This window comes from Cherax quadricarinatus, chromosome 78, assembly GCF_038502225.1.
Source record: "Cherax quadricarinatus isolate ZL_2023a chromosome 78, ASM3850222v1, whole genome shotgun sequence".
Lineage (NCBI taxonomy): Eukaryota > Metazoa > Arthropoda > Malacostraca > Decapoda > Parastacidae > Cherax > Cherax quadricarinatus.
Genome location: NC_091369.1, coordinates 2383300 through 2404955, shown reverse-complemented (window position 1 = coordinate 2404955; position 21656 = coordinate 2383300). Strand labels below are relative to the sequence as shown.

General features: G+C 37.3%; 1 protein-coding gene and 1 long non-coding RNA gene across 5 annotated transcripts in view; one reads left to right on the top strand and one right to left on the bottom strand.

Annotated features, from left to right (window-relative positions):
* The window catches only part of LOC128701648 (metabotropic glutamate receptor 5), a 225750-nt gene extending 208615 nt beyond the window's left edge, over nucleotides 1-17135 (top strand). For 3 of the 4 annotated variants that reach the window (XM_070101561.1, XM_070101562.1, XM_070101563.1), the window contains 12 exons: nucleotides 29-105; nucleotides 432-606; nucleotides 1117-1252; nucleotides 2055-2197; nucleotides 4037-4384; nucleotides 4792-4962; nucleotides 5840-5967; nucleotides 6589-6711; nucleotides 7347-7499; nucleotides 7777-7880; nucleotides 8596-8771; nucleotides 12227-17135. In XM_070101561.1, coding sequence (XP_069957662.1) covers nucleotides 29-105; nucleotides 432-606; nucleotides 1117-1252; nucleotides 2055-2197; nucleotides 4037-4384; nucleotides 4792-4962; nucleotides 5840-5967; nucleotides 6589-6711; nucleotides 7347-7499; nucleotides 7777-7880; nucleotides 8596-8771; nucleotides 12227-14449 — 3957 coding nt within the window. In that variant the 3' untranslated portion in view covers nucleotides 14450-17135. Of the gene's footprint in view, nucleotides 1-28; nucleotides 106-431; nucleotides 607-1116; nucleotides 1253-2054; nucleotides 2198-4036; nucleotides 4385-4791; nucleotides 4963-5839; nucleotides 5968-6588; nucleotides 6712-7346; nucleotides 7500-7776; nucleotides 7881-8595; nucleotides 8836-12226 lie in introns of all 4 variants that reach the window. The other variant, XM_070101564.1, reaches the window with a different exon arrangement.
* The window catches only part of LOC138855009 (uncharacterized), a 272883-nt gene extending 255032 nt beyond the window's left edge, over nucleotides 1-17851 (bottom strand). Inside the window, exons 1-2 of the long non-coding RNA XR_011394170.1 lie at nucleotides 17786-17851; nucleotides 15437-15575 (exon numbers count right to left, since the gene is read on the bottom strand). This is a non-coding gene — a long non-coding RNA (uncharacterized lncRNA). The remainder of the gene's footprint in view (nucleotides 1-15436; nucleotides 15576-17785) is intronic.
* Between the last annotated feature and the right edge of the window lie 3805 nt (nucleotides 17852-21656).

Here is a 21656-nt window from a genome sequence, read left to right as displayed (position 1 = left end):
GATATTTACATTAACGTTCTCACTGCAGGACTACTTGATGAACGTGACCTTCACCTACAACAACGAGTCCGTGACCTTCGACTCCCGGGGTGACCCACCTGGAAGGTACAGCAACTAAACCCCAGTGGAGCACCCAGTGGAGGTTCCACTTCGCTCCACCTACTGCAATACAAGCAACACCTATACGTTACTTCTATAATCAATTTTGTTTGGAACATCTAAAATACTAATTACTATTTTTATTTTTTGCAAAGAATATAAGAATATATCGGCTTTATATCCAATCATACATATATATATATATATATATATATATATATATATATATATATATATATATATATATATATATATATATATATATATATATATATATATATATATATATATATATATATAATCCATCATTACCACTATGGTCGTTCCATCAGGTACGACATTATGAACTACCAGCGCCTGGAAAACGGTAGCTTCGACTACATCCCCGTTGGAACGTGGGACAACGGTACACTAGTGGTCCATGAGGAACTGGTCATCTTCAACAGTTCTGATGGACTCCCTCCTATCTCTGTCTGTTCTGAACCTTGCAGCTACAACGAGTACAAGGTGAGTTCTACGCTCTGCAGGAGCCGGGGTTCATCCTGAGAATGTTGCAGTTCTAACAAGAAAGTTATTGAACGAATGTTGGTGACTGTGTTTCCTTTTTAGAGGGGATGGGGGGAATTTTTTAGTGATGGTTGTGAGTTGATGCTGTAGGGTATTTACATATTTAACACTGTAACCGGTGCTGGATTACGTGTTGTGGAGGCCCACAGTAAACATCCTGTGGCGTGCCCACTCTTGTGTGGGGGTCCAGGACCTAGCGCCCAACATGCCCATTTTGCATAGATATTCATTGTGATAATAATAATAATAATAATAATAATAATAATAATAATAATAATAATAATAATAATAATAATAATAATATTATTATTATTATTATTATTATTATTATTATTATTATTATTATTATTATTATTACTACTACTACTACTACTACTACTACTACTACTACTACTACTACTATCACTAGGATTACTATTATTATAAATAATAATATAATGTATTTGTCAGAGCTTCGTAGAGACGGGAGACGACACACAGAGATGCTGCTGGATCTGTACACCGTGTGACAGAGATGAATACCTGAAGAACGAGACTGTCTGTCAGCGCTGTCAGCCAGGCTACTGGCCTAATCTTAACAAGACAGGTGAGCCAAGACCTTCACTCACGTTCAGTCCTCCCTCCAGGTGACTAATCTCAACAAGACAGGTGAGCCAAGACCTTCACTCACGTTCAGTCCTCCCTCCAGGTGACTAATCTCAACAAGACAGGTGAGCCAAGACCTTCACTCACGTTCAGTCCTCCCTCCAGGTGACTAATCTCAACAAGACAGGTGAGCCAAGACCTTCACTCACGTTCAGTCCTCCCTCCAGGTGACAATCTCAACAAGACAGATGAGCTAAGACCTGCACACTACCCTTGTGAGCTCATTTAAGGTGTGCAGGCTTGACCCTCCGTCTGTTCTCACAGATACGATTATTCTCCCTTGATTTACTTTGTCTAAATAAGGAAGGGGGAAGAGGGATGCCTTGAAGTGGGTGAAGAAGAAGTTTTGATGCGAGGAATGGGAGCTGCTCGTTCTCTTTCTGGACCATTCAACATTACCCCCCCCCCCATTCCCTAAGAACTGTATAACTCCTAGAGGTTTAACGCTTCCTCATCAGTAATAATAATAATAATAAGAATAAAACACCAATAATAATAATTTATTATTATTAATATTATTATTATTATTATTATTATTATTATTATTATTATTATTATTATTATTATTATTATTATTATTATTATTATTATTATTATTATTATATTACTGAAGGTAAAGTATTGAGGTGTTACGTTACGGGTCGACGTATTACAGGATGTGACACGTCACAATAAAGGTTGTAACACGTCACATTACAGGTTGCAACACGTCACGTTACAGGTTGTAAGACGTTATGTTACAGGTTGTGACGCCATCCCAGTGAAACATATCATGTGGAGTGACGCCGAGTCCATCGTGGCACTGAGTCTGGCATCCCTGGGCTTCCTGGCAACCTGCTTCACTATGCTTGTTTTTTTGAAGTACAATCATACTCCAGTTGTCAAGGTAACTATCTCAATACTTTAATGACTTGTCTACTTACTTACAGACTTACTTGTGTACTTACATACTTGTGTACTTAATTACTTGTGTACTTAATTACTTGTGGTATAAACCTTGGTAATAAATACCGACAAGTTGGTTTAGAAAGACACGTAAGCAAACACTATAACATATTTATTAGAAAACGTTTCGGTCCTGGGACCTTGATCTGTATGTTAGAAGTGATCAAGGTCCCAGGACCGAAACGTTTTCTAATAAATATGTCATAGTGTTTGCTTACGTGTCTTTCTAAACCAACTTAATTACTTGTGTACTTAATTACTTGTGTACATAATTACTTGTGTACTTAATTACTTGTGTACTTAATTACTTGTGTACTTAATTACTTGTGTACTTAATTACTTGTGTACTTAATTACTTGTGTACTAATTACTTGTGTACTTAATTACTTGTGTACTTAATTACTTGTGTACTTAATTACTTGTGTACTAATTACTTGTGTACTTAATTACTTGTGTACTTAATTACTTGTGTACTTAATTACTTGTGTACTAATTACTTGTGTACTTAATTACTTGTGTACTTAATTACTTGTGTACTTAAATTACTTGTGTACTTACATTCTTACTTACATACTTGTGCACTTACTTGCGTAGTTAGTTAAGTAAGGTTTGTCAGGAAACAGGACAAGTGTTTCCTGAAGCGGGTTTTAGTCATATGATGACCCAGAGCTGGAGTTTTTGGTCATCTGACTGAGACCTTCCGCTGGCTTACCTCTCAATCCCTTTAAAAAATTTGGTTAGAATTATAACCATTTGTACTTAAGTAATTATGTATTAGAAATCCGTATTTTTTTTTTTTAATTTTAATTGTGAAATTTAAAAAAATTAAATTTTTATATATATTTTTTTAATTTTCAGTTATTAATGTTCTAATTTTTTCGATTTTCGATTTTTTTAGGAATTTCAGATTTTTCAGAATTTTTAAATTTTAGATTTTCAAAATTTCTAAATTTTCAATCTTCTAAAATTTTTAAATTTAATTTTTTTTTTCAAAAATTTTAAATTTCTAAACTTAAAAAAAATAATTATTTCATTTTATTTTTTTTAATTTAAAATTTTATATCTTATTTTATATATTTTTAGTTTTTTAGTCACGAAATTTAAAAAAATCAAATTATTTACACATTTTAAAATTTATATTCAAAAAATTTCTCAATACAAATTAATTAAACATCCAATCCTAAACCTCAATTTTTTCTTTAAAAAAATCACAAAATTACAAAAGAAATTAACAATTTTTTCTCTTAAAAAAATCACAAAAATACAAAAAAAAATTAAAAATTTTTGTTCTCTCTTAAAAAAATCACAAAATTAAAAAAAAAATAACATTTTTTTCTTCTCTTAAAAAAAATATCACAAAATTAAAAAAAAAAAAACATTAAAAATTTTTTCTCTTAAAAAAATCACAAAATTACAAAAAAAAACATTAACAATTTTTTTCTCTTAAAAAATCACAAAATTACAAAAAAAAAACATTAACAATTTTTTTCTTAAAAAAATCACAAAATTACAAAAAAAAAACATTAACAATTTTTTTCTCTTAAAAAAATCACAAAATTACAAAAAAAAAACATTAACAATTTTTTTCTCTTAAAAAAAAATATCACAAAATTAAAAAAAAAAACATTAACAATTTTTTCTCTTAAAAAATCACAAAATTAAAAAAAAAAAAACATTAACAATTTTTTTCTCTCAAAAAAAAAATCACAAAATTAAAAAAAAATACATTACCAATTTTTTTCTAATTACAAAAACTTGTAACTATGGTTGGTATGATCAGGCATCAACACGAGAACTCTCATACATCATCTTCGTGGGAATGATGGTATCATACAGCGCTACGCTGCCTCTTCTAGCGCGACCCTCCGGTCTGAGTTGCGTAGTGTCGCGCATCATGCCCGGTCTCTCCTTCGCCATGATCTACGCTGCGCTGGTCACCAAGACCAACCGTATAGCGCGCATCCTGGCCGGTAACAAGAAGATTATGATGCGTAAACCTCGCTTTATGTCTGCCACTGCGCAGGTGATCATCACCTGTGTCCTCATTAGCATCGAAGTGACGATACTTATTACTATGCTGATTCTGGACCCGGCTGACGTCAAGCATATCTACCCACGACCTCAAGAGGTGAGTTATACCTTTCTACAGCTATCCACGACCTTAAAATGTTATTCGTACCCTTCTACATCTATCCACGACCTTAAAACGTTATTCGTACCTTTCTACATCAATACACGACCTTAAAATGTGAGTCGTACCTTTCAACATCTACGACCTTAAAACGTGAATTGTACCTTTTCTACATCTACCCACAACCTTAAAATCTGAATTGTACCTTTCTACACATCTGTCCATGACTTAAAACGTCAATTGTACCTTTCTGCATCTATCCACGACCTTAAAACGTGAATTGTACCTTTCTACATCTACCCACGACCTTAAAATGCGAGTCGTACCTTTCTACACATCTAACCACGTGTGTGTACACCTCCACCTCCACGAGGTGTTCTGACACCCTGGGTGTATTCTTCCAGGTTAAGCTGGTATGTAACACATCTCCACGGGGAATCATCGCGCCTATGGGTTGGGATTTCTTCCTGATAGCTATGTGTACTGTGTATGCCATCAAGACCAGGAACTTACCTGAGAACTTCAACGAGGCCAAGTTCATTGGTTTCTCTATGTATACTACGTGTGTCATCTGGGTGAGTATACATGCAGCTGAGTTTAAATACTGAGTGGGTATACATCTGGCTTACTATACATCTGTTTAAATATATGAGTATATATGTCTGAATATACATCTGGCTGCTTCTATTCACCTAGTACTAAGTAACTGGGTGTTAAGTCATCTTTCACCTGCTGTCTCTGTTTACCTAGCAGTAACTAGGTACCTGGGTGTTAGTGGACTGGTGTGGGTGGCATCCTGGGGGAGAGGATCACACCTTCTCATCCTCTATGCTCTTGATGTTCCAGTGAAGGGCTCTTGATCCAGTGAACTGACTCATCCCTTCCCGTTCCTCTGAACAAGTCTGTTCCCCTGGGCGTTCTACGACCCTGTCTCCTAGGTCACCGTTCCTGCACTGAACGTAATAACTCAAAGACTCCAATGGATATAATTCACTCTTGACTTTTTGGATTATCCTTGGCAATTTAATAATAATAATAATAATAATAATAATAATAATAATAATAATAATAATAATAATAATAATAATAATAATAATAATAATAATAATAATAATTTCTACCAGTACATGTACAAGGTATACAGACCATAGCTGACATCAATGACATACTACTATATAGAAAGCCGCTTGTTATGCTGAGCATTTCGGGAAAGTTAGGTCAATTTTGTCCCCAGGATGCGACCCACACCAGTCCACTAACTCCCAGGTACCTATTTTACTGCTAGGTGAACATGGACACCAGGTGTCATATTTAAGGAAACATGGCCTAATCTTTCCACCCGTACCGGGGATCGACTCCCGAACCTCAGTGTGTGAGCTAAGCGTATTTATATGAACCCGTACCTAAATAAACTTAAACTTCCTCCACTGTAACTCAAATATCTGCCAACAGATGGCGTGGGTTCCCATCTACTTCGGCAGTGACCACAAGATCATCTGCATGAGTATGTGTACTTCTCTCAGTGCTCTCGTCACCCTGGTCCTGCTCTTCTTCCCCAAGCTCTATATCATCCTCTTCAGGTGAGTTAAGCTCCTTTGTGACCTTTCCGTCTCTTGTGTGACCTGTCATAACCAAGCTCTTATGTGACCATTCTGTCACAGCCATTCCTGGAATTCATTCTTCCTGATCATCCTCATGACATTCTAAATTTTCACACTTTTCACTGGCAGACTGTCACCTGCACAGCCCAAGACCAATCAAAACATAATTAAGATACACTGGTGTTTGGAGTTTCAATCTTATCAGACGAAGCATTCTCCAGCAGCCCCCAAAAATCCTTTTATTTAATAATAACTTGCAAATTAAACTTTACACAGCCCAAAACCAATGCGAACCTTCCCTTGAGCAAAGCCTATCACTGCTGAAACCTTAAAGCCGTTCGGGAGAAACATTCTCCAGCTATTGAATCCAGCGATTCCAGATTCATGAGCTGTGTTAGGATACTAGCGAATTTACATCTACAAAATCTAAACGTAATGTTAGTCATTCTGTTAGCAACACGCATCAGGCAATAAAAGTCGTTAGTTGTGCGCCTATCTTATCCTTACACAAAATAACTGCTTCGTATCTCTATAATGACTAACGACATATCGAACACTGCGTAGGATTTTTTCCTCACAGAAAATTTAATGTGATTTCAGACCAGAGAAGAACGATCGTTCGGCCTTCAAGACTGCTACCACTGTCCGATGTCACATTGGCTCGTCCAGCAAGGCTAGTCTGTCTCGTCCCTCCGAGCCCTCACCTAGTGCCGCTATGGAAAGGTAGTGTTAGAGTTGGAGGATGAAGTGGCTAGTACAACTGTGCATTACACTATCCATCCTGTAGATGGTAGTGGCTGGTATAACTGTGCATTACACTATCCATCCTGTAGATGGTACTGGCTAGTTATTGTGCACCTCATATCCATCTCTTGGACGGAGCACAAACTCTACATTGACACACAAAAGGAATAGTACCTAAACCGCAGAAGCCTTTAGCATAAGTACAGTACAGCTCACAACTGACCGAAACTTAGGAAAGGAAACTTATACGACGTTTGGGTCCCTCCTGGATCATTATAAAGTCCAGAACTAATAATGGTAGAGGACAGCCCGAAACGTCTTCTAAGGTATTCTTTCTAAATTGGGTCATTTGTGAATTCTTACAACCACGGTATTGTGGGTTATTTGTGAATTGTCCTTGGCATGGTATTGTGGGTTATTTGTGAATTGTTCTAGTCATGGTATTGTGATTTTTATTATTAATGCAGCTTTAATGTAAATTTAAAGAAAGTAGAAGTATTGACAGATCGCTCTTCCACCCCACTAATATTAACTGACTCACCTTTCTTGGAGAGTTATCCTAGATAATTTACACTATCACTATGTATAATAACTGTACTTATATATACTTTCAGCATGTACGTTGGATCAGCCATGCTGGGTATTGGGCAGCCACATCTCTCGCTCTTACAAAGGATACGGTCTACCCTGGGCATGCCTTTCATCCCGCCACTAGGATTGCTTCCCAGGGATCCATATCCTCGCTCCTTACTCAGAAGGGAAATCAGGTAGGTTTTTAGAGAATAGTACCATGCATAGTAAGCTTCTCCTGGGACCTACGTTCCTTCCATGGAAACATTGTTCCCATAAATGTTTAGTCAGATTTTGTGCCCTGACTTGCAAAAAGCGAGCCTCTATATATGTAAGGATTTGCGGGTTAGCTGTGAATTGTTTCAGTCATGGTATTGTGGGTTAGTTGTGATGTGTTGCAGTCCCGATATTGTGGGTTACTTGTGAAGTGTTGCAGCCACGGTACTGTAACTTATGTTCTGGTATTTCCTGCAGTGTTTGGAGTGACGCCAGTGGGAGCGTAGGGACGGGAGGCGTCACCAGTAACACAAGAGACATGATGTTGCGCAAGGCTTACGGCTCACAGCTCGACCTTGCAGGTGAGGTGAAATTATGTTATTGAATAGTATCTTCGTTTTTTTAAGCACAGTGCCTAATAATTTACCTACTACTGGTTTAATGACTGTAATTCAATTCTGTGTGCGACTGATGAAGTCTGCAACGTAAGCGAAAGATTTCGTCAATAAGGATTCCAAAGTGTTGCACATGTGTCTTGCTGTATGTATAATACTCGCCAGAACAGGTATCCTGACACGGCTCTTAGTCGTATATGTCTTGCTCGTCAACTTGTCGGTATTGTATACCATTTATAACGAAGTATTGGGCGGTAACTTGATGATATTGACTTATCTCCTGAGTTGAAGACAAGTATTTCGCTAGGAATCTCAGGTACATTTTTTTTTTTTTTTTGGCTTAGCAAACATTAATTCCTGTGTGGTTCATGAGAGCTTTGAAAGATCTGCACTAAGCTTTCATTTCATTGTTGAAGTGGCCGTCAACTGGACATTTGCAAATCTGAAAAAAACATTACGCGGACTCACATTTCCAGCAAAACAGCTCTTGAATGACTGATGGTGAATGTGTCTCCTTCTCTGAGTCACCCTACCTTGGTGGGAAAAAGACGACGTGGTAAAATTAAAAGCTTTCTTCTTCTTCTTCTATAATTTGCTCTCGACAATGAGTATCCATGTAACATTATGTAACGATATATCTTTCTTCTTATAATAATAATAATAATGTGTGGGTTGTGTGCAGGTGGGGACGGTGTGTGGTGCAGGGAAGAGCGAGGCTGTCAGACCACAGATGATCTCCTGGATCCACTGATCCCCAGGCTGAGGAGAAGAGTGGCTCGTGCAGTCAGAGAGAACGAGATCGATGTGTCAGAGGGCAGGGAGTTCTTCAGCATCACCCACAACTGGATGAACTCACAGGTGTGCCAGGGCAAAACTCGCGACAAAAAGATGGAATAATGAGTTTTCTTCCGACTAAAATAGTGTAAATATATGTAATTTTCATTATTTTTTTCAATAACGGTATTATGAGTTGTGGTTTTCTTCGTTGTCTGCTCTATTTTTTTTTATTTTTTGTTAAAGCTATTATAGTGGTTACTTTTTTTTAATCGCATGCTCGTTTTATTTTTTTTTCGGGGGGGTTATGCCTAAAATATTTTGTTGAATGTTTATCAGTGTTTTTGCCTGGGTTCTCTTTAAAGGTCTATTTCATTATGCTTTCGGTCGATTTTAGTGTGAAATCCAATAATATAATATTGACTACTGTAATACATACGGTGAGTGAGTTTTAGCTCCTTTTCGGTGGCGAGTTTACACACCGAGAGGTACTCGCCTAATTGTGATTGCAGGGGTCGATCCATAGTTCCTGGCCCCGCCTATTTACTGGTCGCTACTAGGTCTACTCTCCCTGCTCCATGAGCTTTATCATACCTCATGTCTCTTCCGGCCCGGGTCTTTTCCAGATGGTGACCCGGCCTTGACTCCGTCTTGGGAGTGTCTGAGACCTGTGTCTGCCATGAGAGGACGTACAAGTACCTCTTCATCTTCTGGAACCAACTGTCCCCAGGCCTAGTCCCATTCCCCGCCCTCACGGGGCTCGTAGGGAGAAGCTAGACCTCTGATTTGCCAGCTTCCCCGCCCCAGGGATGCTTGTGGGAGTGACAGTCTTGTGAGCTGCAGGTGGTAGCAAGCTCTGGCTCTGGCACCTTCCCCGTCCTAGAAGGGCTCGTGGGAATGATGTCCCCTTCTCTTCCCTCTCGATGTGTGTTCACTGAGAGCAGCAGTGTACATACACTGCTGCTCCCGTATTTGGGATTCAAGTATTTTCGACTGGTGATGAACAAGCGGCATCTATAGTCTTACTGATCCTCATGTGCCAACATATTTTTAAACCCAATTAACATACCAACCTAATTCCCCTTAAAAATATAAAATGGGCGATACCAAGATAATTACTTACCATAAAAAGTGTGACCAATACTGCAAGCCAGAGAGGCAGACACTTTCTAAGAGCACTCTTGATAGTAGAGGGGCAGACACTTTCTAAGAGCACACTTGATAGTAGAAGCAAACACTAAGAGAACTCTTGATAGCATAAATCCCAAACCAACCCCGAGCTGATTAGTTGTTTTCAAGTTTACAATACAGTACCCTCACATCGGCTGATAAGCCAGTGGAAGGCCTCGATCAGATGACCAAAAGCTCTATCTGCGGGTTATCATATAACAAGTACCCGCGTCAGGAAACACTTGTCCTGTTTCTTGGTTGTGAGAAATTACATGTACGAGATTCACTTACATACAGGTAATCTGGGTAAAATGTAACAAGGGTAATTATTACTCACCAATTTTTGTCGCACCTCTGAGGTGCAACAGGAATATGACTCCTTCGGTGTCCATTACGCCACCACCACACACACTAAGCGGGACCAATTTGGACCACCGGTAGAACAGACCCTAAAGCTACCTAGACAGCAGTACGAAGGCCAACATAAATTACTGTACAAAATATCTGGAGTTTATCTGGAGAGAGTTCCGGGGGTCAACGCCCCCGCGGCCCGGTCTGTGACCAGGCCTCCTTAGGTAATTGTCCCAGGATGCGACCCACACCAGTCGACTAACACCCAGGTACCCATTTTACTGATGGGGAACATAGACAACAGGTGGAAAGAAACACGTCCAATGTTTCTACTCTGGCTGGGAATCGAACCCAGGCCCTCACCGTGTGAAGCGAGAGCGTTAACCACCAGGCCACCAGAGCTAGCGTTACTTATTCTAGGTGTGTAGTAGGGAACCATCGGTGTCCGATGTTTTCCAATTTTTCCACTGTATTACCGTGGTTCCATACGAAATTGCTTCTCATGCTGCAGTGTAGGGCGTCACAGCATTTTTTTCTGATCGTCTGAGGCCGCTCCACTCCAATTTAGCCCCGATGACGACCGATTTAATTCGACGGTTATTATCACCAGACTTCACCAAATTTTCATTATGGCGTCTCTCCCTCTCCACCTCTCGCCGCTTCTGCTGGTTCTTTTTTCACTCGAAAATTAAATTCAGATTACCAGCAATACATTTTACACATTTACATTATTGATATTTATACATTATAAATTTAGAAATATTATATCAAATTTTCCACAATGATGAACCTTCCCTAACATAACCTTAATCCCTTTTTAAGGAATTAAATTATTCTTAGATTAGTGGTCATCAGGTCACATACAGCCTTAATTATTTTTACAAGCTTTCAAATGTAAAAAAAAAAAATTACGTTTTTTTTACATACTTTCAAATGCTGAAAAAACGTAAACTACGTTTGGACAGTTTAAGCCTTTAAGGGTTAATGATCCTCGTGTACCCGACACACACACACACACACACACACTAGTAAGTTTATTCAGGTACAGGAACACAGAAATACAGTCACATAAGTTATACATAGCAGCATGTGTGTACATTACCCAGGATAACCCAAAAAAGTCGGACTCTAAACCCCCATAAACACTATAATAACATTAACCTTATCCCTCTATTGTACTTATACATTAAAAAGATCATAAGTTATTGGTAGGACGTTCTAATTACAAACGGCTCGTATTATCCCTGGATATTAACCCTTTTGGAGGTAATATCCCTTATTTTTGTACTCTGTACTCTTGTACTCAGCAAAATAACACACGTTATCATCTCATTTTACATTTATTACTTAATATTATGGTTACTTGTTGGCGATAATTAATTAATATTTCCTGGTGAAGGGATTTTAGTCTCAGGGAATGGAGCGGAATTCCCCTACCGGAGATCAAACCTGATTACCTCCCATTATTATTCATAAAATTTAACGCCTTGTCAGTTTGACTAATTATTTTTATACATTATTCATTCATAATTTATTTTACACTCAGCGGCTTCAGATACAGTAATAAAGAAACACGTATTATTTTGACCAGATCAAGTTGCTTTGAATGGCCTCTCAAATTTATTTTTTATGGCACTGCTTTGAAAAGAGCACTATATTATCAAAAATATTTTAATAAATCTATATTAGAGAGAATCATGTAATTATTATATAAAACGCTAATTAAAGATGACATTTTAAAGCATAATAATAATAATATTATTAATAATAATAATAATAATAATAATAATAATAATAATAATAATAATAATAATAATAATAATAATAATAATATGTAATAAATACTGTAGACATAATTCTGATCAAATTTGTTATCAGTTCACAATAGAAAGTTTAGCAACATAATCTGTTAATACACAGGTGGTAAATGAAATTGATTAAAATATATCTAAAACGCCAATTTTTATCTCTATATAAAATGTATCATTAATTGAGAAGTCTTCCTCTCTTCATGTCAGGCCGAGGCAGCTAGACATGCCAAGACGACTGAGAAGCAGAGGAATGGTAGTGATGACCGTCCTCCCATCACTACCATAGTCAGGGAAGACACAGCAATGCCACAAGACAAGGAGCTCAAGGTAAAGGAACCTGTAACATCTGTAAAGGAGCTCGGGAGTGAGATCGCGGGGTCACCATCTGGAACAGACCCGGGCCGGGACAGCACCGGTGAACCTATTACTTACGGGGGTGAGATTAAGTGTTCGTACCTCACAAGCCAGTATTATTCTTCTGGGGAACCTAAACAGCCGCCTAGTGACGCAGAAAATGCAATGCAACAGTCCCGGATTACTGCAACAAGTGTGACTGAGGAAGACGAGGTTACAGTTGCAGATCAGAATGAGGAGACTAATTATAAGTTTTGCAGTCAAAGGTCGCCATTACGACAAGAAAGTGATATGTGCAATCACAACGTGTCTACAGTAAACAATGTACAAGACAGTCAGTTTTCTAGTGAAAGTAACTTATTACCCAGACTCTTTGGTTGTTCTGATAGTCGAAGTGAGTTTTCGGTGCATCGACAAAATATGACAGATTCTCAAGTAGTGAACTTTGTTGGGTATGGTTCAGTGATGCCGTGTTCTGAAGACAGTACTTGGACCAAACCACGATCAGTTAGTTGTGATAACGGCATAATATTCAATAACAGAGTGGTTCCCTTCAGCCAAGGAACACAAACGGAAATGGCCCTTGAAAAACAAGGTTGGGTGTCTAATACTGACTGTAGGAATCTTGTAGATACAACCAGTGACACTAATGAGAAAATGGATCTGTATCATAGAAGAAGGAAGGCTGGAGTGTCAGCCAAGGTGTCAGACATTCGAGGTATCCTCAAGTCTGTGAGGTTATCTCCATCAGAAAAGGAGTCTAGAGTATCGTTTGGTTCTCAGTTTTCCCCTTCTACAAGAGTCACTACAGAAGATGAGCTGCTGTCACCAAGTATCGTTGATGAAGATTCCCAAACTTATTTTCAAGATGGGCTCAGACATCAACATCAAACTATGGCTTATGATAATTTGTGTATGCAAAAACATTCTGCAGCAGAGGAGGCTACTTTCAGTATTCTCGAAGAAGCTCTCAGCTCCGAAAGTGACACTGAAGCTTCAGATAACTGTGAACTAAAGACTATAATCATTAGGTTAGGCAGTGATGAGGTAGATTTTGCTAAAGCACAGACCACCAGATCCGAAGTGAATGGTAATATAATTAACTGGAGACCAAAGCTAGGAAAGAATCACACGTTTTTACCTTACACCTCATTGAACTATAGCTACGACAATCCTTCAGTTAATACAGACACTGAAGTGCTGTGTAATATCCAAGATGTGCCAGATACAGAGGATCCCGATAACTCTGAAACTCTTCCCAAAGAGCAACAGGGAGACGAAGAACCGGGCAAAAAATATTCAGTAGACAATGAATTAGTCATATTAAACTTGCTACATAGTACCTTACCACCCAAGTATCCTAACATTCAAGAATCACATCCTAACACTATTTCCATTACGTCAAAGACTTCTAGCGTTGATGTGCCGTCATTCAGTGACCAGGTAACATCTGAAGACTCAGCCTCGATGTCTTCAAAATGCCTAACAATAACGCCACCAGAACTCTATAGAAACTATCCTCCCAAACAACATTCTCCCCCTCAAGAACCACTCACTCACTGTCTTCCACACACTAGCCTTCAAACTTCACCTCATAAATCCCCTCCATCTCGTTCTGTCACAGAAACTGCAAAACTCACTCATGTGACTACACACACGCTGAGACCTGTAGTTCAAGAATACTGCTCAGCAGAGTTAACAGAGTTAAAGTGTCCTTCCTCTAATTCTAGCAATCTTTCTCCTACCCCTAGCAATCTTCCCTCTACTTTAAGCATTCTTTCATCTACAACTACAAGTGCTCTACAAAAACCCTCGTCTGCATCACACCTTCCTACTACCAAAACAAAATGTATCACATCCGGAGAAGCACCAGTATGTGTTAATTCCTCCCTCAGCTCTGAGAGAGTACCAACCCCCCAGAGTACAGGCGCTGAGGAAGATAGACTCACAGATCTAAGATTATGTAGAACAGACACTGATGATGACACTGATGAGAGTACAACACCAATTAAGGAATTCTTTCGAATTCATGGCATTAAGTTTGATGTCACTTCAACAAAATCAAAAAAACTGTAAAAAAAATATTATCTTCATCTGGTTTTACAAATCTCTTCCAGATTTTTTGTAAATAAAACACTATATATAATACGTATATCAAAAAACAATAATAAATTATCTTCACATATACATCAACATATACATCACCAGTAGCTAGTTTATCTTAGTAAAAAGTTCTTAAATAGTCATATTTCTTAAAAAGCTCATTTGCTCAATATGAGACTAATTCAAGTTAACTTACTGTCATCTACATAGATTATTTTAGAATTATTTAATGGGACATATCAGTAGCTAGCGATTCAATACTATTTTAGTGTTTAATCTTCTTTGTTGTAAAGCTCAGAATTCTCTGTAGCTATGTACCTGTGTTTCCTCAAGATATAATAGTTTACCGTACCAACACTTCCTCAAAATATAATAGTTACCGTGCCAATATTTCATCAAAATATAATAGTTTATTCTACAAACATTTCGTCAACTTTCTCAATCATACTGACAGAGAGACGTGTTAAGAATCCACTGCCTAAGTGTTCTATATGTGCTTCTAATTTTAAAATTATTAAATGAATAGTGAACAATTTTGTCACTGTCATGGCGTTTAACATAGTGTTTAATACAAGCGTTGTAAGCTGCGTTTACACTATGTAAATTTCAGTATGCATTAACGTAGCAGTAAGAATTAAAGTAGTATATACAATTCTGATATTTAGAATTGTATATAATGCACTAAAGGAGTACTGGGAACCGAACTGGTAGCTTCGTATCTGCAGGTCTGTTCCTTACATAATGTATAGATTTTTTTATCACCAAGGAAATCTGCTCTTAACAAAAATAATTAGTAAACCACTCCAAATCACCCCGAAAATAAAAGAAGGGAGGACCCTCTAGGGCCTGGATGAGAGAAAACTTGCTAGCTAAGATATATAGGTTAGAAGTGCTATAAGTCAGATAGTTGAAACTAACCCATGTCTAACAAAACTATTGATACTGGACAGAATACCTTACCTCAGGTTTTGTAAAATTTATGAACTAAGATCAGTGTTGTACCAGAGTACAGCATAATTCTGTAGTTCCCACTGTAGGTGGTCAGGTATCAAAATGCAATATTCCGAGGCTGGAATAGGCTTCCTGATCATGTCAGCACCTGTAATAATATAAATCAGTTTAGGACTAAATGTAAATGGCATAGATATAACCCTAATTTTTCAAGGGGTGGAAGGGTAAGCCAGCGGAAGGCCTCGGTCAGATGATCAGAAACTCCAACTGCGGGTCATCATATACCTAAGACCCGCGTCAGGAAACACTTGTCCTGTTTCCTGACGAATCTTACCTAACCTAACCGTGAGGGTATCAATGAATCAGGCCATTTCTGAGTGTTCCACCAAGCTGGGGTAGTCTTGTATGTTTACCACCACCTATTGTATCCTTACCTGACGAAAATCAATGTTATCAGTTTCTACCTCTTCCCTGACGAGCAGGTTAGGAAAACATCATCAGGAAACAGGATTGGAGTTTCCTGATGCCGGTTATAGTCAAATGACCTGCTACTGAAGCTGTGGAAAATAATTTCCCAAAATTATGCTGTGTAAATAAACCTGATTAATACGTTACTATTGTTCTGTTGAGTGCATTTTAAATAAGAGAATTGACAGGGAAGCTCTGCGCCTGCGCTGACGAGCAGGGAGGAGTCACCACTGGTTTTTTTTTTTTAATGTAGTACAGACACGCTAATAAAATGTGCTTAATTTTCGTCGCACTTGGGGTTATCTTGGGCTTAAATCCTCTCAAATAGGAGCCGAAATTGGTGAATGTGCAGTCCTGCATAACTTGAATATTAAGTAGATGGACAGGACAGCTCCAGGAACCCCAGCTAAGTGTCTATGTTTATGTTTAGAAGTTCTGGCCAGTAAATTTCTCATAAATGTTGACAGGGGTGGTTTTGAGTATGATACACAGTAATCTCCAGTCAAATTGGTGAGTGTTAAGATTATAAATTCTCCTGTTACATAAATGTGTATATGTAGACATTTATTAATTTTAACATAGTCCACAAATTTATATTGATGTTTACCAGAATTCCTGGTAATGTATATTTCATTTGAAATTAATATAGGTCAAGAGTGACTTGTAGATATGACAGTAGTAGGTATCGAAGGGGAACATTTTTGCGACCTAGGTGTCCCAAAATTCCTACTTGTCTATGTAACTTTGATAAATAATAATTATCTTTGTTACCATTTACTGGTATGTATCTAATGAGATACATCCAGGTAAATTTAATTTTCCACAGAAGCTATTGGTCATCTGACCGAGGCCTTCCGTTGGCTTCCGCTGGCAAAACACCAGACTCCATATAAAAATGTACTGAACAACAGTTGGGGCTGAGAGTTCCGAAACTCATGTGAAATTTGCTAAATTTACTACTGCTGGTGCTGACCAAAACATCGATGAACAATCTATGGGTAACATGGTATAGTTATGGACTCGCGTATGCAGGTCCGCCAGTTCGACCCACAGTACTCCTTACACAATATATTAAATCCACAATGTGGTGAGATTCTCACAAAAAAGGTGATATCAAATATGCAAGATAATCACAGCCAAAGGCCTCTCTAAGTATTTACATATCAGAGACATCGTTAACTCTAATGATGTCCCTCTCAGTGTTGCAAAGTAGTTACAGAAGCTTTTAACTGTGCTCTCGCTGTGGTTATCTTGTATATATATATATATATATATATATATATATATATATATATATATATATATATATATATATATATATATATATATATATATATATATATATATATATATATATATATATGTATATATATATATATATACATGTATATATATATATATATATATATATATATATATATATATATATATATATATATATATATATATATATACATACATATATATATATATATATATATATATATATATATATATATATATATATATATATATATATATACGTATACGAGTATTTATTCTAAGTATCTTTGTGAAAGATTAAGTAATTTGTACTTTTTAATATTTACAAAGGAGTATCAAAATAACAGTATTGTATATATTTTGTTACCAACTAAGATCTTAAGTAAATTTAAGGATCTATGTGTCATCAGTAATCTTGCATTTATTTATTGGCTCACTTGATATTTTCAATCAATATTATATATAAATAGCAGAATATTATCAATGTCTCGTGTCCTCAATGTCTATAGACTTTTAATTTAAGTCTTTTATCTTCACACACACATGATCAAAATCTTTTCGATAGATGTATTTTATCTTTGGTGTTCTGTGTCATAAAAACTGTGGGAAACATACACTTTAACTCACATTAGTTGTAATGCTGAGAAAAATATCCTAAATGAGCACCTAGGCGCCGTTTAGCAAGTCTGAATAATTCATAAACATTCCTACTGTAAATATTTTTACTGATGCCATTAAAAAGAGGGAGGACAGGGGGAGCTTCAACCCTCTCTTTATAGGATTTAGTAAGAATATAGAGTTTAAATCTCTTAGATAAAGAATTGAATACTGTGTTAGCTGCTTCTGTGTAGTAGTTTCAGTCACATATAATTTATTTACAAGCTGCTGATGTCGAAGAAATACTTTTTTTTTGTTCTGATGTTATTGCATATTGTTATGGCACTGGGGGTGGGGTGTCTATGGTGAGGTTAAACGCCATTAGGTCTGACTAGTAACTGGATGGTGACTACATTTATATATCTTTTGAGTTACAGGTGTGTTGGTTATCATCGGTGTCTTCATCAGTTCTGGAAGTGTTTATCGGCTGTAATCCCCATTTTAGGGATTAAAATATTCTTAACTGAAGAACGAGACACTTGTGCAGCATTTGGGAATCAACTGGGGAAATATTTCTCCAGCCAGCAGCTTCTTCAGTCCAGTATAGAGAATAGTGGAAGATGAGGAGTTTGGGGGGGTCAGTCCCTCAGCCTGGAGTCCATGTGTTAAGTCCATCAAGACTGACTCTAGACTGAGGGACTGATCACTTCAAATTCCTCATCATCTTCCACCGTTCTCTGCACTGGACTGAAGAAGCCACTGGCTGGCGAAACGTTTCCTCAGTTTTGTACACCATTAACATATCCTTAACTGGTTGTTAACAAGTGGCATGCAGCCCTAATGACCCTCATGTAGTGACAGGCTAATGAATGGAGCTACACAAACAACTGATTTGTGTGTATTAACATAATGAATATCAATATATATATATATATATATATATATATATATATATATATATATATATATATATATATATATATGTCGTGCCGAATATGTAAAACTGGTCATTTAGCAAGAACTCATTTAAAATTAAGTCCTTTCTAAAATTTTCTCTTATACGTTTAAAGATATATTTTTTCATTAATGCTGATGTAAAAATTTATAATTTTGCACCAAAAGGAACTTAGAAAACTTACCTAACCTTATTATAAAAAGCGCAATTTATTTTAGCCTAACCCAACTAAATATATTTTAGATTTGTTTTCAATAATTTAATACTAAACAAACAATCAAATATTTTTTTTCGTTAGGTTCAGAATGATTTTGGCGAAACTATTGCATACACAAATTTTCACTTGTCCTATATGGCAAGATGAGCGTTGCTATTTAAGCCAAGATCGCAAGTTCTGCCTATTCGGCACGACCTATATATATATATATATATATATATGTCGTGCCGAATATGTAAATCTGGTCAATTAGCAAGAACTCATTTAAAATTAAGTCCTTTCTGAAATTTTCTTTTATATGTTTAAAGATATATTTTTTCATTAATGTTAATGTAAAAATTTATAATTTTGCACCAAAAGAATCTTAGAAAACTTACCTAACCTTATTATAACAAGAACAATTTATTTTAGCCTAACCCATCTAAATATATTTTAGATTTATTTACAGTAATTTAATACTAAACAAACACAGTGAAATATATTTTTTTCGTTAGGTTGAGAATGATTTTGGCGAAATTATTGCATACACAAATTTTCACTTGTCCTATATGGCAAGACGAGTGTTAGCTCGACAAGCCTAGCACCACAGACAGTATTTTGTCGATAGATTTCCCTGTCTATTAAAACAACATGGCTCTTTATTTTCATCATCTTTCAATGCTCTCTAGGGGTTTGCACCTGCAATGTACATTGTATTCATTGTTTTTGACTCACAGCTGACCCATTGACTTTGAATCCATCATTTTTTTGGTTCTGGCACCCTCAGTACCTAATAGGTTTATTACACATGGGAGGGGGAATTAAACACGCTTTGTACTTAAGTAAATATATATTAAGTGGAGATTGTCACACATACATACAAAGAGAGGCAGGATCCATACAAAGCTTTAAGAAGAGGTATGACAAGGCGGCTCTTGGAGCAGGGAGTGGACCTACTAACGACTAGCGAAGAGGCAGGGCCAGGAGCTATGTCTTGACCTCTGCAACCATATATAGGTGAGTACACACACACAAAAGTATCGCCGGACGATCTTGGGGAGGACCGTCTTGGCAAGTCACATCACATACAATTATTGTCATATTCCAGGGGATGCGCTAAACCCGTAAGTGACACTGCCTGGGGATTGAGTGGTAATCAGATAGCATCAGTCCCCTGGATCAAGAGCTCGCCAGCATCACAGCATCCAGTTTTCGTTTTCAATTTCTGGGTCCGGTATTCCTTCAAGGGCTGGGAAAATCAACATACTTAGCAATACATTATTGACGTTTCGCCCACACACTGGACTTTATCAGGTCACAGACAGATCTATTTTTGTGACCTGCTAAAGTCCACTATGTGGGTGAAACGCTGTAAATAGAGGATCACATCATACTGCATTTCTGTTAATTTTTCCATCGTGTCAGTATTTCATACCTTTCATCTCCTTCAAGCGTTCTTGATCCAAGGAACTGAAGCTACCTTTTTCTTCCTTGGATCAACCCTGATAACTTCCCAATCCTCATTCTTCCATTGATATATTTGTTTTCCAGTAAAAATAATAAATGGATTGACTCCTGACCTTTTATCAACATCCTAGTCTGCCTTTTTTTGTACCCATTTGTGACGATTTTGTGCAGTGTATCGGAGATGATAGGCCTATGTGACGGGGCTACACAGCATTATTACAGTTAAGGGAGAACGCTAAAACCGTAGGGGGGTCATGGGGCGCCTTGGGAATGGAAGGAGATCATGTCATCCAAGGAAGGGTAGCTCCAATTCTTTGGATCAAGAGCCCTTCACCTCATTGAGGCTTCTTCCTTGAATGGCAGGCCTATATGATGGTTTTGCAGTGTATCGGGAATGGTAGGACTATGAGGGTTTCACAGTGCATCGGGAATTTTAGCCCTTAAGGTTTCACAGTGCATCAGGAATGGTAGGCCTATGAAGGTTTCAGTGCATCGGGACTGGTAGGCCTATGAGGGTTCCACAGTTTTGGGAATGGCACTCCTATGAGGCTTTTACAGTGTGTCGGTAATGGTAGGCCTATGTGACGGTTTTAGTGTATCGGCAGTGATAGGTCTATGTGACGGTCTGACACAGTATAAAGAACAGCAAACCTATGACTTGTTTTGCACGTTGTCAGCAATATTTGGTTGTATATTATTTGCTCACCATTTAACAGTTTTTCTCTTAACTTCCATGTGTACTAATAAAATAAAACAATATTAACATAATATATATATATATATAAGGTGGGCTAGTGCAAAGATGAAAGCAGAAGTGTTATAAGAAGAGCAGAGTATATGGAGAGTAAAAGAAAGGTAAAGAGAGTGGTGAGAGAGTGCAAAAGGAGAGCAGATGATAGAGTGGGAGAGGCACTGTCAAGAAATTTTAATGAAAATAAGAAAAAATTTTGGAGTGAGTTAAACAAGTTAAGAAAGCCTAGGGAAAATATGGATTTGTCAGTTAAAAACAGAGTAGGGGAGTTAGTAGATGGGGAGATGGAGGTATTGGGTAGATGGCGAGAATATTTTGAGGAACTTTTAAATGTTAAGGAAGAAACAGAGGCAGTAATTTCATGCACTGGTCAGGGAGGTATACCATCTTTTAGGAGTGAAGAAGAGCAGAATGTAAGTGTGGGGGAGGTACGTGAGGCATTACGTAAAATGAAAGGGGGTAAAGCAGCTGGAACTGATGGGATCATGACAGAAATGTTAAAAGCAGGGGGGGATATAGTGTTGGAGTGGTT